The sequence below is a fragment of the Prenolepis imparis genome, unplaced genomic scaffold (genome assembly GCF_030444845.1).
Source record: "Prenolepis imparis isolate NDT839.2.m4 unplaced genomic scaffold, iyPreImpa1.0 SCAF_3, whole genome shotgun sequence".
NCBI classification, from domain to species: Eukaryota; Metazoa; Arthropoda; class Insecta; order Hymenoptera; family Formicidae; genus Prenolepis; species Prenolepis imparis.
This window is the reverse complement of record NW_028141161.1, coordinates 12,746,921-12,764,016: the sequence shown is the minus strand read 5'-3', so window position 1 is coordinate 12,764,016 and position 17,096 is coordinate 12,746,921. Positions and strand designations below refer to the sequence as shown.

General features: G+C 36.3%; 1 protein-coding gene across 1 annotated transcript in view; it reads right to left on the bottom strand.

Annotated features, from left to right (window-relative positions):
* The window catches only part of Myc (bHLH transcription factor Myc), a 34,839-nt gene extending 18,632 nt beyond the window's left edge, over positions 1-16,207 (bottom strand). Inside the window, exons 1-2 of the mRNA XM_083034134.1 lie at positions 15,346-16,207; positions 7,749-8,645 (exon numbers count right to left, since the gene is read on the bottom strand). Of these exons, the coding sequence (XP_082890260.1) occupies positions 7,749-8,645; positions 15,346-15,592 (1,144 nt within the window). The 5' untranslated portion in view covers positions 15,593-16,207. The remainder of the gene's footprint in view (positions 1-7,748; positions 8,646-15,345) is intronic.
* Positions 16,208-17,096: the final 889 nt, after the last annotated feature.

The following is a 17,096-nucleotide window of genomic DNA, read 5'->3' as shown; positions in this document are numbered from 1 at the left end:
GGAAAAGCTACGCGCAGCGTTCTTCACCTGTTTCTGCGAAATTGAAATTGACTTTCGGACGCGCATAGCAGCACGCACGTGACCGCTGCGTGAATTCGCGGAAGCGCGTGTATCCCGATTCGGATGCGACGCAAGTAGCGGCGTTCCAACGCGCGACTTTCCTGGAAGCTTTAAGCAGGAGAAATTTGCATGAGGAAACGGGGAACGCGAACGTGGCGCGGCCACTATACTATCGATGGGAAAAGAACCTGGGTGGGGTTGCGTGTGCGCGAATACCACGAAGGCGACTTCAGACGTAAGACGAGTCGGCGTCTTCCTTGAAATACGTTCACCAGACGATACCAAATCGTGCGAGATGACGCATGATTCAAGTTGCGTGCGCGAGAAATACCCGGCTTCAAGTAGCTACGAAACTAAATTCCTCCGATGGATTCTTTAATAATCAAATTGTGCGTTTCTTATTTATTTTTCTTATTTTTCTTATTTATTTTTTACATGAACATAATAATTATGTGGTCAGAGAATAATCTCTCTGTTCTTTTTCTTTTATTTTTTTTTTTTTTTGCGTTTATTTCTCGCAATAATATCTAGATTGATTAAAAAAAAAAAAGAAACATTTTTTGCATAATTTTTAAACGACCAGGAAAGTATCGCACATACTAATTATCTCTGAAAGCAACCTAAACGCAAACGCGGCTATGCTTAGAATGGGCGAAAAGTCCGGCTGAAAACCGATCCGCCAGCCAACGTTAATCAAAAGATCCTGAGATGCGATCTTGATACGACAAACAAAGTGCACTCGTTTTTTGCTGGTCACTTAGCTATCCTGGTCCTCACCTAGTGATTAATCTTGCGAGACACGAGATCGAGCGGTCGGCTCGAGTTCGTGGAATTTCACGATCTTCCCTCTTCGTCCCAGCCGAGAATTTCCTAGCTCTTACTATATATTATACTGTGCTTGCTCTATCGCGGTTGCTATCGCTATTGGTTATTGCATATATATCGTGTTCGCAAGGCCTCGTGTAATCAGTGGCGTTAGCGCTTGGCGCCAGAGACTCACACAATTGCAGCCTTTGCAAGTTATGTCAGAGTTTATTGCAAGAGGAAATTCACAGAAAAAAGTAATTGCATAATTATTGGTCGAATAGTTCAGAGATAAATATTTATATGTTTTCCTCGTTTTTTATAAATCATTAGTCACAGTTTGAATTTCTTGTTAATGATTATATAAGATTAAATTTATATATATTTCCCCAGAAACTAAATATAATAAATAATTATAATTTTTAAATTATAATTTTAAAAGACTATAATTGTAATGGTTTATAATATCCGCACATTCAATAAATATTTTTTAAAATAATTGCAAGAAATGGTCATCAAGCAGTGAAGAGAAATATCACATGTAATATTAAGAATTGCTGCCTCTATGCGGGAAGCTATTACGGACAATTGTCCGATTAAAAATGAAATGCTTCCCTTTAACATGCGCCAGGAATCAATTCTCAGTGATGAATCATCCTGGTACAGGTCGGGTCTGTCTCGCCACATGATTCAATGTAACAAGACAGATTCATTTTTCTGAGAAAGTTTTGCGATCGCCAATTTTTAGTTTACAATTTATTTCGCATCTCTCTACTTGGAGTATCTCCAACTTCGTAATGTTAAGTCGTACGTTCTCCAAGGCTCTTTAAAGAAACAGAAAGAGAAAGAGCGAGACAGAATAAAAGATAAAAGATACAAATAAATAAGAATAAACTAGATTCCAATAAGCATTTTTTTTTTGTAACAGCAGAGATTTACTAGTTTTATAGATTTTCCGCTCTCTCAAATTGTCATTTCTCATCATTGACGTAACATATTTCCGTATTTATGAATAAATTCCGAATTCTCCTGAAACACATCGAGCGCCGTTCTTCCTACGCAACGATTATATTGCAAATTATATTCATCATTAAATAAAAATAGATTTAGCTGTCGGAGAGATGTAAAAGGAGTGTCTAAAAAGATAGATGCCGAGGGGGCTACGCGCCCGTTCGATACGGCGTTGAATATTCTCCTTTGCCGTACCGGTGAGCGACTACGGCGCGAATGGCAAAAAGGCTTAACCGCATTCCGGGGACCATTTAAACCACCACGACGGGGTCCCACGCCTGACCGCAAGCGGCGATCGGCAGACCGGCGAACCGGCACCGGCCGGCCGGCCGGCTATATATCGGTTGACGTCACTTGGTACAGCTCGACCTTCGAGTTCCCGCGCGATCGAGAGCGCAGACTCCGTCGATCTCTCTCCTCGGCTATGCGAAAGCAACTTGGTGCTGGTAGAAACCACACGGCGCGAAGCAACGCGTCGTTTCGATGTATAGTTATATGCATTGAGATAAACACCAATCTATAGACTGCACATAGCAAACCGAGCAAAAATAAATATGAATAAATCTATAATCTTTAAATTGAAAAAACTAATACAGTTTATCATTAACTTTACGGATAATTATAATAAAACAAGATGAATTAAACTATGTATGATATAATTTATTAATTTAATTAATTATCTGTATGTCAGAACAATCTATGATTTGTTTGAAGCTTTCTAAAGTAGAACAAGCGCGCATCAGTCAGACGTTAGACTGTTAGACCAAGAGAGAGGCTGTGTAATTCTTTCATTAAGATATACTATATATGTTCCGCACATTTAAGAACTTTTCGTAAATGGCTCACTTAATGTACGTCAAATTTTCTAATAAAAATGCTTATTAAACATTTTATATATTTAAAAAAAAACACATCAAAATATTTGAGATATGAATTAAAATCTATTGAGATCGTGATTAAGAAAAGTAGTGAATGAAAACGGAATAAAACCATACAATTTATATGCGCTGAATGTTAATCGCTTCATATCTTCTCCATAAGATAATCTGACAGGAAGGGAAAAAGTAATTAATGTGACCCCTCCGGATAAATGAGAGACAAGGAGATGCAAAGGTCCACAAAGATACGAAAAAATGACGATGCTTCAGTCAGGCAGAAAAAAACAAGCGAGGTCGTTTAGTCGTAATCCGGAATTACGTAAAAATCGAGAATTAATTATTTGCATACGCAATGTGTCTCACCATTTCGCGTCAATCGGATTCCGATAGAGGATAGAGGATAGGAGGAGCGAATCGATATCCGCGGTTAAAGTCATCTCGTTCGGTTCATTGGGACGCAAGGAGACGATTATGCATGCAGCATAGTAAAAATCATTTTACGGCAAAATCGCACGCGCCGAATAATTTACGATCGCGATTACCTGTTCGTAAGTCGGTATACAAAAATATCTGTCTATTTCGTGCCAAATGTTCAGGTCACGAATCTCGGCCTGATAACGTGGAATGCGAGCTCTTTATATGCAGCTAATAAAAAAAAATATAGGACAAAATTACCGGTGAAAGAGTGTCGAAAAGTATAATTTTTCGTCCGTCCGATCAATCACCTGCGTGTTTCACTGACCTCTGGTCGGCCGATCGAAACCGGCGACTTGTACGTCGGTGAATTTCGCCAATTATCAATTACGATCGGGCAACGCCAAGGTCGGATCTACGACGTGTCCGGTCACACGCCGCCACCATCGTCTTGGTTGGACCTATTGGACTACATGGTGGGCTCATCAAACAGCCGAGAGCCGAGAGGAAGCGCGGCACTTTGAAGGAACCCGCAGTTCGGACACCCTCTTCCCTCCTCTCTCGTCTTACTGTCTTGCTGTTTATAAAACGCATTTGGCGCTTCGCATACACTTCTCGAGATCTCCGTAATGACTGCTACTTAGGCCATAATCGCGACAATGTTGCAAGATTGCGACATCCGACATTAGTCATCATTATTCATTGGGATCTCTATTTTACATCTGATTTTATTTTAAACTGATAACCTTAACATGCATTTTTTTTCACATGTTCACGTGACATAAGATTTAGTATTAAAATAGAATATTAAAATAGAATTAAAATTATTATCGTCATAAGCTTTAAGTGCAAAATTATTAATATATCATATTTTATGCATGTTTTGTTTTCATAAAATATGATATATTAATAACTTTGCACTTAAAGCTTATGACGATCCAGAGACAGAAAAAATAAAGAAGAAAAAATATAGAAAATGTTGACAACAACTATAATGATCGATCAAAGGCTAAACGTGACTTTGCACAGAATACAGATTCTAAGATATATATTTCCCTGTCTTATTTCCCGCCAAAAGTAATGCGATCTTGCTACACCTACGCAAAACAAGAGATAAGAGAGCCGATCATGCTACGTAATCGGCGAAGTACCGCTGCGAGCGAGAGGCAAAAGCCGGCGATACGTAATCATCTTACGAGCCGACGCACGTACGTGTCTGGGTCACGAGCGAGCACGTGTGTATGTGCATTCCGCGCGCGCGCACACACACGTGGTTCTTCCGCACGCGCGTGTATGTACATCGCATGCCCAATAAACTTCTCTCGCATGTATATATACATATGGATATACGTATATGCATACATATGCGCGGCCGATAGACGATGTCGCCATGTGGTGCAACATACTCTCACAGATAGCAAACAACACGGTTTTCCTGCCGAGCGACGACGTCGCACCGCGGATTCCAACGCTGGTGGCAATTTACGCGCGCGGAATACTATCCAGCATGATTTACGAAAGGTATGTCCCGATTCCGCGGACATTACGGATATTTAGTTACAGACGTAATCGCGCGAAAAACGCTCACTCTTGATAAAATTATCCCTTAATCTCGTGTTCGCGATATTTGCCTAATATGTTTTGCGTTTAAAAAACCAATTATATACATATTTTTAAGATATAGCAATTGTAGAGTAATAAACAATATATAACTTTACACTTAACACAAATATTTAATTTCTTACCAATTGTTTTCTAACGATAAAAAAATTTTTTGCGAAATTTATTTTCATACTTATTTATTATTAAACGGAACATATTTCTATACATTTTTAAATTTTAGATTCTACATAAATTAGTATTTATTTTTTGAACTTATTAATATTTTTTATTTTTATCGCGTATACTATATGCTCGATGCGCAAAATGGTTTGACTCAACAAAAAATTTGATGATTATTGAAGACAGAAAATTTTCTACTTTTTGAATTTCATCAAATAAAATACTTTGAAAGTTTTATACAAACAATACATGCATATTATTGCTCATATTTCATGAGAAATAGTAAAAAACATCTGTTAAAAAAAATTAATCATTATACGTGAGGCTTATTTGAGTTATGCAAGTCGCGCGCACAAGTGCATAACTTCTCGCAGGGAATCATTATAGTTAGATACGGTATCGTGCGACACGTGATGGAACGGCGCCTGTTACGAGAAAAATTCGCGCCATACTTTGCAAGCGCGAAAAACCGTGAAAATAATCGGAATTATCGCATGACTCACGATAACGATAATAATATCGCCGGATATCTCAAGATTTGTCATGCAATCATTAAATCTTTTCCTTTTTTCTTCCAACATTTTCTATCGCGCGATAGAACTACTATCTAACCGATAGTAAAGCAAGATGCTTTTATAGCAATTTTCAATATTTGCATTTTATTGTCGGAAATTTTGATTCATATGATTTATTAAAATTTATATGCCTCGATGAACTTTGAAGATTAAAAACTCGAAATGCATTGAATCTCTTCGTACTTATAAATTGCGGATTTTCTTTATTTCTTTATTATTTTTCGCTATGATGTAATTTCAAGTTAGCTCACTTGTCAGTTTCAGAAAGCTGAACAATTGTGATATTTCTGAGAAAACCGCCGTCTTAGAGATTTTAAAGTTCGTGATGTATAAATCGATAAGATAACTTTTCCCGACCTCGACACAATTTTGCGAGGCGCGTGAAGATACGTCGAGAGGAACCTTTCAACGATCGGATCGACGGCGCGATCGTCTACGGCAATCTATCAATCTCTCGCTCCTCCGTTGTCGATGGTAATCAGTAATCATTGGTGTCATTGAGAGAGAAACAGTGCCGAGAGAGGCTGGCAATTAAGTCACATTTACGATGCTGCCAAGCACGCTCGTGCAACATCCTTCGTCAATATTGACTCAAGACACGAAGAATGGCGATGCGGCGCGAATCAGACTTTATTATCTGCGGTATTTTGAAAGAATGCACAAGTACGCTCGATATTTTTCATCTTGTACCATCGAAGACGATTGTACCACGAGAGAGAGAGAGAGAGACGAGGCTCTATGCTATACACCAACTGGAGAAAAATCTACTCCAGTGAAGGACCGGAGTCGTGCGCGGAAACGCATCGTACATTTAATGATTGTTTAGCGAGACGGTAACCGTTTCGCTGAAATACACCTCGAGCGAATACACTGCAAATATATCCTTCGAGTCCTAGAAATACCATCGAGCGCCTCCGGCATGAAAATTCATAGAAGATTCATACGGTGCGGTTAGCATAGCATTTACAAGTTAAACAGATTTTAAGGGGATCGTAAAAGGGACGAAAATAAACTCCGAAAGATCCATCGGGCGCGTTCGAGTAAATAAACTGCATTTATACGAAACAATCAATGTTCCGGCGCAAATTTGCATAATACTAGAGGTGCTTGTGAGAGATAAATAAAAAAAAAAAAAAATTGCACAATATATATACATTATTCACACGCGTGATCGATGGCGTGCCGTTCAATAATTGTGACCGCGAAGACGTTAAAATGAATCTGCGTCACGGGTGATGAAGGTGATACACGTGTGATGCCGCAATGTTAATAAGAAACGCGTTATACCGCGTAACGCACCGCGAAATCCCGGCCGCGGCTCGTTATTTCGAAGACGATCTGTGCTTTATCGGACGCGGAACACTCTCTCGGCGCGTTTTCTTTATCTCTGGTTGCTTTCCTTATTTTTTTTTTTTTTTTCTTTTTTTCCTTTTCTCCTCGCACTGACGAATCAATTCCACGGCGCGCGGCACGAAATTCTCACGAGATCTCTTCTCTTGCAATAAATTACTGCCCGAGGATATTGGTCTGCCGACCTCAGCGCACGAAACGAGTTTCTCAGTCGTCGCACTCGCGCTCGTGTTTGCACGATGACGCGAATAATCGAGTCTTTAGCGATTAATATAATGCTTATGCTCGGGTACCCGAATTTTGGCTGACTGCACTCGATTAAGCATGTTCTCGCCCCGATTCTCGATATCGTATTGAATGCGCGATATTTTTACTAGCGCGTCTATTTTGCTTTTTTTTTCTTTGCAACTTATTTTTTATCATGTATTTTAACTTCGACAATTGCGAGTGTAATCGAAATAGGGAAAAATATAAGAATAAAAGAAAAAAATAATCCGCTTGTCGAATAAAAGTTAAAATTGTTATATATAATTTTATATTATATATATTTATATATTATTATTATATAAATATTATTATTAAAATGTCATTTTTCGTTTTTTAATAATGGATAAAATAACCGTACTTCTTTAATCTTAAACTTGTAAATGTATATTTAATTATCACGACATATATCGTGAATATATTTTTATACGCTAAATTTCTGCGAGTCGCGCAGCTGAGAGATGTTAAATATTATATAAGCAGTTCTCAAATCCAAATAAAATCATAGATTTATTATACCAGAAAAGCTTAATGAGAGATCGTTCCTCGTTTAATTCCGAGGAGATTCGACAGAAAAATTCCAGATATCAAAGTGTATTGAGACACTTACCGGTTTCGGAATAAGTCTCTCGTCTTAACCACTGCATACTTTTGGATTGATGGTAACAGTGATCACTTAGAGTGTGTCTTCTGATGTCGCTCTCAAGGATTGACGTCGGCAGATCTTCCTCTTTTCTTCTCCGTCTGTCGTCACTCGGTAACGAGTCTCTGCCCGCCGATGCCGCCGCTTCCGATATGTAATCGGACAATTTCTCATTTTTCAATTCTCTATTTATCCGAACGCTTCGGAAAACCTCTTCTTCGTCTGTCACGGAGCTCTGTGGCGATGTTGATCTCGGTGAGTCGCCATCGCTTTCAAGATTCTTGGGAGTTCGAGCAGATTCTTGACAAGAATTATTTGCCGGCGAATTCATCAGCGGATTCACCAACGAATGTGCCGCAGGAAGAAACGAACTACTGACTAAGTTGGGAGTTTTCAGAAGGCTTCTTCTCGACATAGTTCTTGACAAACCCAATAGACACCAGGACGGTGCCTGTTCAAGTTTTACCAGCGTCGGTTTACTGTCAACATGGTCTTCAATGGTGCAATAATCGTCGAACGTATGCTCAATCTTAACTTTCAAACTGTCGTGCACGTTCCACACACGATCCATAGACTCTTTTTGCGTGAATACCTGATGGCGACGATATTCGGAACAACACGTTTCGCGATCATTGGATTCCTCGGCCTTCTTAGAAATGCGCGACAATGAGCAGTCATTCCAGCAGGTGGAGAAGGAACTATACCTGTTCTCCATATCTTTGTTTTGGAGATACATTTTATTTTCATCTTCTGCAATTATGTCATCCACTTCGTCATATTTTCTCCTTTCTATCCAATCTTTCTCCCTTTTACTTTCCCATTTTTCCGTTTCTTCCTCGGTCGTTGTCAATTCAGTTCGTATTTCTGGAAAAAAAGAAGAAAGATCAATATTTATAATTTTTTAAATATAAAGGTTTTTATAAAAATTTTTCTTACGTTATATAAATTAATAAAATTACATATGTATATGCTCAAAAGTTAAGATTCGTGATTTTATATCATTTTCAGACGAATAATTTGTTAATCTTGGCTTGATTCTAAGAATATGTAAACTTTGCAACATGTTGCTTCGCAAAAATTAAATTAATAAAAGAATGAGATCAATGAAATTAAATTACTGATAAAATTGAATTAATGAAATCAAAGTCTTCAATATATATGTTAAATATTTGATCAAATAATCAAATTTCCAATTTTACGAGCATTATTTCACAATAAAAAATATTATTAAAATTTTATGATAAAAAATATTTCCGATTATCTTTTACTTATAAATTTTAAGATAATTTGAAATTAAATATTAATCTTAAATAATATTTATCACAAAGCATCATTAACATTAATATATTAAAAATATATACTGACAGTCGCTATTTTATAAAAACTGAGTTTTCACGTAAATGTCAAAAACAGATTTTTTTCTCGAATTCAGCGATTTAACGATTTCACGAAAAATCGCGAAAATATGCATTTATTTCCTAACTTGTCGCCGCAAATTACAACACTTTGCTTCATCGTGATAATGTAACATGTGGAATTATAACACGTATCATAATGCCAGGGCCCAGGGCATTATCACATGTATTAACAATAAAATAATAATGTGATTAATGGATTTGCAAATATGAATGGAGATTGTGTGATCATCAAGTGTACAATCCCTTTCTAAAAAAGGCATGTTATTAACATTGTTATCGTTTTTCCGCGATACTGATTGGCTTTTCAATTCGAGTTGTGTGTTATATTCAAAAGCAGCTGTCAGTGCGAGGGTTTGACAGTTATTCAAAACAAAATTAAATAAAATTACATAAAATTATTACGTAAAATCGGACAAACGCGAAGCGCGTGCTCGTGTTGTTTAGTGTTGTAAATACTATGTTATAATACCTTATCTTTCGATTAATATTTCTTGACAGAAATCAGATAACTGTCAAAAATTATTATAATCGCAGATGAGGCACTATAACATATTATTTACAACATATTACTATATTTTAACATTTTATATGCATGCACAATTCATATTAGTAACGCGGTTAAAATAACGTGAGAAGGAGGATAGGATACGATAAAAATGTGAATGGAAAAAACGAAACATCAATGCTCGCAATACCGACGTCACAATTGCGTGTGTGTGTAACTATGTGAATGAAAGAAAGTACGAGTAACACTAAATTAAGACATAAATCACCGCGATAAGAAACTGACAGCTCGACATGTAGTTTCACACCTCGAGGTGCGATGTGCGACAACTGAAAATTGCGAAAAAAGTATCTGCATATCTTTTTTAGATTTTATCTACGTATCGAGTTTCATCAAAGCTGTGCAATGCTCGCTCGAGAATGTCTTTTAAAGGTGCAAGAAGGATGCACGCAAAGAAAATTGCAAAAGAAAAATGTTCTAAATTCTCTTTCACTTATAATATATATGATGCTGCAAACTATCGTTAAGAATCTCTTTGCGAACATTTCGTTATTAGATATATGCAATCCTTAACGTTACTTTCTAACCAAGCATGTGTAGCCTCAGCAAGTTTCCAACATCTTTTTCCAATCTAATTTAATCTGCTATATAGTATTTTGTAACCGAGAAACGCGTGGTACAGCTTGCTTCTCCATAAGTACATTTATATAGATACGTACAATTTGTATATGCATTTACCGATATTTTCCTTGATAATCAATTAAAACGATTAAAAATTATTAATTAGGACGATCGATTGAATATCACATTTTATGTTTATTTAATATTTAAAATACGTAAATTGAAAGCAAATGAAGAACAAGGAATATAGGATTATATAATGTAGTTGATTTCTTTATAATGCAGATTTAAATATAGGTCAATCCAATACTAGATTTTCAAGGTTCAATCTAAGATCTAAGCAACGAAAGTAATTTTTAAATAAAATGCGATTATATCGAAGATATGCGGAACAGGCAATTATATTACACGATGATTCATTTCTTCTAGCGTGTGTGTATCCCAATGTGTTGGAATTCGAGATTGCAATTTCATCTAAATAGATGGAAAACAAAGAGATGACGTGTGCGGGCAACTTGTGCGTGAATCACAATAAAAAAGATTAATCTACGGATATTTATTGATTTTAGCATAGGTATTTTCCTATCCTGATATTTATCCGAAATTTAACCTTTAATTAAAAATATTCTAAGTTATTACAGATATAGTTCTTATTATATATTCGTATCAATTATTTTTCTAAACAGATTTATTTATGATAAAATAATGATAATTATTGTATTCATTTAATATAATCGATTCATTTCATAACAGCACAGATAAATAAGACATGCTAAAAATGAGATAATTCTTAGAGAGAAAATAGAAGATAGTATTTATTTAATCTTAAAGAGAAAGAGACAGATGTATAAGATCTACTTTGGAATAAAAGTAATATGCAATGCATACAATTTAAAATAATTTATATAAAGATGTTTATTAAGAAAAAAATGAAAAGAAGAAATAATAAAAAGAAAAAAAATGGTAGAGTTGCAAAAAAAATTAAATTACAACATAAAAGAAAAACGAAGGAAAATGGAGAAAATAGAATTCTATAAAAATAAAACAGAGAGAGGAGAGAGAAAGAGAGAAAAAGTACTAAATGTAATGTTTCTTACTATTTAAGTAATATATCTTATTAATATCAGAAGTCGTAATAATTTTATTAAAAAGCTTATAAAAAAAACTTCTTTAAAAATATGTAATAAATATAAAGCTCACACAAATAAATACAGCTGAAAAATTATGTGTATCTTATGATAGTATTTCTATCCTAATTTCATACATTTTGGGTAATATTGACAGTTTCGCGAGGAAGTTTAAAGGTAACCAGTGGGAGATCACCTTAGAATAGCCTTGAGACCCAAATAAAGATTATTTCGCCAACTTCAGGATGAAAAAAGATAAACTGCTCCCGTTCATAGCTCCGATCACGCGGACAACAAATGATCGCGCAAGCAAACAAACGTGTATGAGAAACGAAACTATGTAATTGTTTGCTATGTAAGATATATTTATGAAAAATTCAATTCCTTATAAAAGTAAAAAAAGAGACGTGCTCTCGCTCTCTCATTAATATATAATTAAAATCTATGAGAAAGTTGTATGGAAAAGAAAAGATTTCATTATAATATATATTTGACTTTCTTAACCCGTCGCTCGAAACGTATTTATTATATAAGAATAAATTAAAGAAAATTAAATAAAGTAGAAAATAATGAAATTTAAGAGTTGCAAAACATATATCCTGTACAAAAGGATCACGAATAATGCTATCTATATTCAAGGCATTCTGATGTCTCGAGTATCACTCGTACTCGCACTCATATCAGTAAAGTCAGTAGTCAAAATCGAATGCCACATTCCAGTGTCAATAAATTATAATATCGCCATGTGTGGCAGATGACTAATTGTCGAATTTGTTAATTTTATACTTTGCAGGGTAAAGCTTTCACTGATAGGATATGTAAAACAAAAGATAAGGATATTTTTCTTACATAATAAACTTTTCTCTCAAGCTATCAATTAAATTTAAGAATCAATCTAACTAAACATTATTGATCTTGGATTTTTTCTCATTTGATCCACTGACACCATTTTCGATTTTATAGTTTCACGATATAAATAACGATAGAATTAATTTATTTAACACGCAGACAATATTTTAATCTTTCTATCTCTCATAAACTATCACGCTGATTTCGATTAATTATATAAAAGGCTAACTAAAGATTAAAAGATTATATATGTGTAGTATAAAAAATTAATACCTATATGTGTAAAGTATAAGATTATATAAAATGATAAAAAGTATTATTTTTTACATATAATCGTTATCTTTTAATGATTTGATTCACCGTTGTCGATACTTAAATATAGTTGATTGCAGCTTGCATGTAAATAGATGAGACAGGTCAGTAACATAGCATCACACACATATATAGAGATTAATACTATGACGTTATAGAGACTAGGTCAGTGTCACAGCATTTACAGCGGGCAAGATTTTTAAGAGATAGAAACTGAATAAATAAAAAACTCAATCAACGAGAGAGAAAATGCTATTTTTTAAATATAAAATTATTTTCCAACATTTTTATAAACAAGTTGAATTGAATTTATTATTACTAATGGACTGTAATCTAAATTATTCATCGCATAACTTACTACATATATATTATCTGATATTAATAAAGACGAAATATAACTTTTAATATATAGCCTGCGCGTTCACACATTAAATTTAATTTCCTGAGTTGCGTCGGCTATCGGAATTTATCCCGTTTATTCGCGCGTGCACGCACGATACTTGGGGTCCAAGGATGCAGGACGTTGGACACTCTATCACGGTCTTTCCCCTTTAGGAAAAGCAATTTCACCGACGCGGCGGTACAAAATCGCCGTGTATCCGAATGCGTTTGCGCAGAGAGACGGCGGAGAGAAATTATTCGAGCGATCTGATAAGGAGCCGCTCTCGTCCGAACTTTCGAAAATGTACAACACACGCAACGCGCGAGCGACACGATCACCAATCGAACGTCTTCCTCGCTGCCTACAGCAAGTCGCGAGAAACGAAAAACCGGTCCAAGTTTAGATAGGTAGATAGAGATAGGTAGGTATGCGTGTGTGCGCCCAGCTTCTGCCGAACATTATACGCTCGAGCGTATAACGAGCCGACAACTTTTCCATCGAATGCTAATTAAGGGTGAGCTGGTACGAAAAGCCGCGCCCGGTATGGCGAAAAATTGACACGCTCGGCTGCTTTGTCGATTAAAAAGACCAAGATCACGCACTGCTTTTTTTTATCATTGATCGATGAAAGCGCAACACGCGCCAAGTGAACGACTATTTTTTATCGTGTCAACCGACCTTATCACTCATCCGCGTGTCAAACAGTAACATGCCGCATCGGCATGCCGCTGAAAAATCGGGTCAAAGTTACACTCGCGAAAAAAATAGCAATTCTCGAAAGTAAGCCAGAAAAAATATGTTACAGAAATAAATGAAATTACGGTAAAAGCCTTTTTGGCAGCAAAGTCATGGTTTTCAAAGAAATTGCACGTTCGTGATTTTCGAAGAAAAAAAATTAATGCATATTTTTTTCTCCATACACAGTTACATGAAGATATAAATGAATTTTATATTAATTTTATATTTATTATAAAATTGAAAATAGAGGAGAGAAGAATCTGTTTCTGACTTCAAAATTAGTATAGAAGAAAAATGCATACTAATAGTTTGTAAAGTTCTAAATACATATATCTAAATTAACAAATAACGAAAAAAATGTAAGCTTTACATATGTTCAGGACCAGTCTAACAATAAGACTACCTAATTGTAAGATAAGACATTATTTATATCTTATTATTTTTGATGGTAAAATTATGATTCGTAGCCTTTTTCAGATGGAAAAATAAATGGGACAATACTCTTCCTCCTTTCTTCCTCCGAATGATTATATGAATAGATAAGAAGGACAAGCCTGAAAGATCGAAATGTAAAAGACCCGCCGAGCGCATATTTCTCGTACATTCTCCTTTGGAAATCAAAGAACCCGAACATGAGCGACAAGATTCCCCGTCTATTTTCATACTAAACTGGATATCCTGGATTAGCATGTTTGACATTTCCTTGCGACTGATATTATTTACGAGGAAGAAGCGGGACATCGATCGGATGAGCAAAACAGATTTGTCGCGAGATTCACGTCGCGTTTGCTTTGGAAAAGGCTACAGGGAAGTAGCCTTCTTTCTTTCTTCGTGTAAATAAAACTTGCATCATCGCCCCTAGATCGAGAGCCCCTTATTCCATCCGTTCGTTTCCGTTCACGAGAAACAACGCGACGTCTTGCCGGCAATCTTCTGTCACGCTCTGTAAAGAGCTTTTAAAGAGCGCTAAATCGGATTCTTACAAACGAGCGCACACGTCGTACTCATTTCCATCGATTTCCGATAAACTCAATGGAAGTCGAGGTAGGAAAGTTCGATGAACTATCGACGCGAAAATAATTACAAAAGTTATACGTCATTCACGTCACTTGCATCTCTATATCATAATTTTTCTACATAGTTATACTTCTTTATTTTATATCTCAATCGTCGATTAAATTCCAGTTCGCGACGATTATGTCAAAAAGTTAAAAAACGGCGAGATAAAAATTCTAAAATTAGAGACCTGAAAGTCTCTCGTGACTTTCCACGTATCGCGGACGATCTCGTAATCGAGCGTAATTCGAGCCGGATGTATAACGCCGCCCCGCCCTTTACCGAGAGAAACGGTCTCTCTCTCGTCCCGTATATATATATATATATATGTATATATAATATTACTCGAGGGGTAAATAAGGAGGAAGAGATTCGCGCCCCACGAGTGGAACGCCGCGCCGGCCGGCTTCCGACAGTTCCGCGATCCCATCGATCGCGGACGACCGGCCGAGAATAGCCGCGTCGCGTCTCGCGCGCGCTCCGGATCAAGGGAGCGCCGCGACGCGCCGGGAACCTGGGAGATATGATACTCTGATATATGTATGTACACAAGTACCTTCGTAACGTGGATCGTCCGCCTGTAATTCCTTCTTCTCGTCCTCCATAAGGTCGTCCTTCGCGACAGCGTCGAGTTTCGGCGACGACGTCTGACAAGTAACCCGAAGTTGAATCTTGTCGAAAATCCAATACGTCGGCAAGACATTGTTCCGAAGGGCTTCCCGCTCGGGAGTGTAGCTCCGGGTAAGACGGTGCTTTTCTCCCAGAGCAGAGTAAATCGAGTTTCTCATTTGCATCAATTCCATTTTATTAATATCCGTGAGAGATGAATATCCAAAGATTCAATCGTATGAACACACTTGTTTTGCACTTCTCACTCCGATCACTCTCCGACAAGACACGTTCGATTATCTCAAATATCGACTATCGTATATATAAATATATATTATTTTTCACTATATTTACACTTCCTGTAAAATTTTTCGCTGTTTCTTCTTATCTGTCGCGCGACGAATTTGTAATGTGCGAATAACGTGAAGTTGCGCGCAAAACGGATACGCGCGCGTAAATTCGCAAGAGTCGTGTGTGAATCGCCTTTGCACGGTAAGCGTGTATATCTATTTCTATTGTATCCGGTGTTCTCGTCGGTTATACGTCCGGCTCGCTTTCCTCGAGCTGTCACGAAACGATACACCACTGACGAGACTACTACTATTACTACTTTTACTACAGCTGTTACCGCTGCTACTGCCACTATCGTACTGTGTCAGGCAAGGGATGAATTTCATTATCGGCGCGAGTATAAGACGACGAGGCACCGGTGGCTATTCTCTTGTACTGTCACACGCGTGCGCGTTTCCGACAATCGGCACCAATCCGAACCTCACTCCAAAGCCGGTCAGAGGCGACTGAATACATTTGCGATGCGTGAGTATATATGTTCCTTCTCCGCAGACGCTTCCCACCACTACGATATTCACCTCCCGCCAGAGCCGGCGTCTTAGTGCGCCTGCGCAGGGTAGACCGGAGACACCGCAGTCTTTCTCATTGTAATTTAGAAAGGACGTATCTGGTCCATACAAAAATTATATATATCGATATTATCCTAAATATGATTTATATTAATGTTATTGGCAACGAATCGATCGTTGCTAAAAGCTTAAAGCTTTGAAAAGCAAAGAGATTCCCGACACTGACAGATATGTTATTGTTGACAGATATGTCAACAATATATCGCTTTCTTAAAAACTATCTCTCAATGTCTCAGCTTTTTTTTTTCAATTTTAATATTTGTGTTAAAAATCTCGTTTAGCTACATTTTATATTTTCAATATATATATAATCAATTATTTTTTATTTTAATTTTAATGTTTCACAAACTGAAAAAAGTAGGACATTTTTATCTAAAAATGATAGACATATAGTTTTCATTAAACAATTCAATTATTTTAAGTAAAAGCAATTATAATAACTATAAGATATTGTTAACTTTTTTAAACTTACATAATTGTGCGCTCAAAAAATGATTGAGAGAAACGATTTTATGAACAATAAATTAATTTTATTATGAGTATTCCTAAGAATTTTCGATCAGGCTATTAGTACTAAACAGAATATATTATGCAAATGTATCGATAAAATAATAGTAAATGACCAGTATAAAAATGAATATAGAAGCATCGAAAAAAGCCAAAGTAAACAGAAAAATGTAATAAAAGGAAAGACGTTAAGTATCAAAGCATTTTCATCCTATTTCGAACTTGAAAAATAGCAAGAGTTAATATAGATTTAATAATATATTTATTAGTC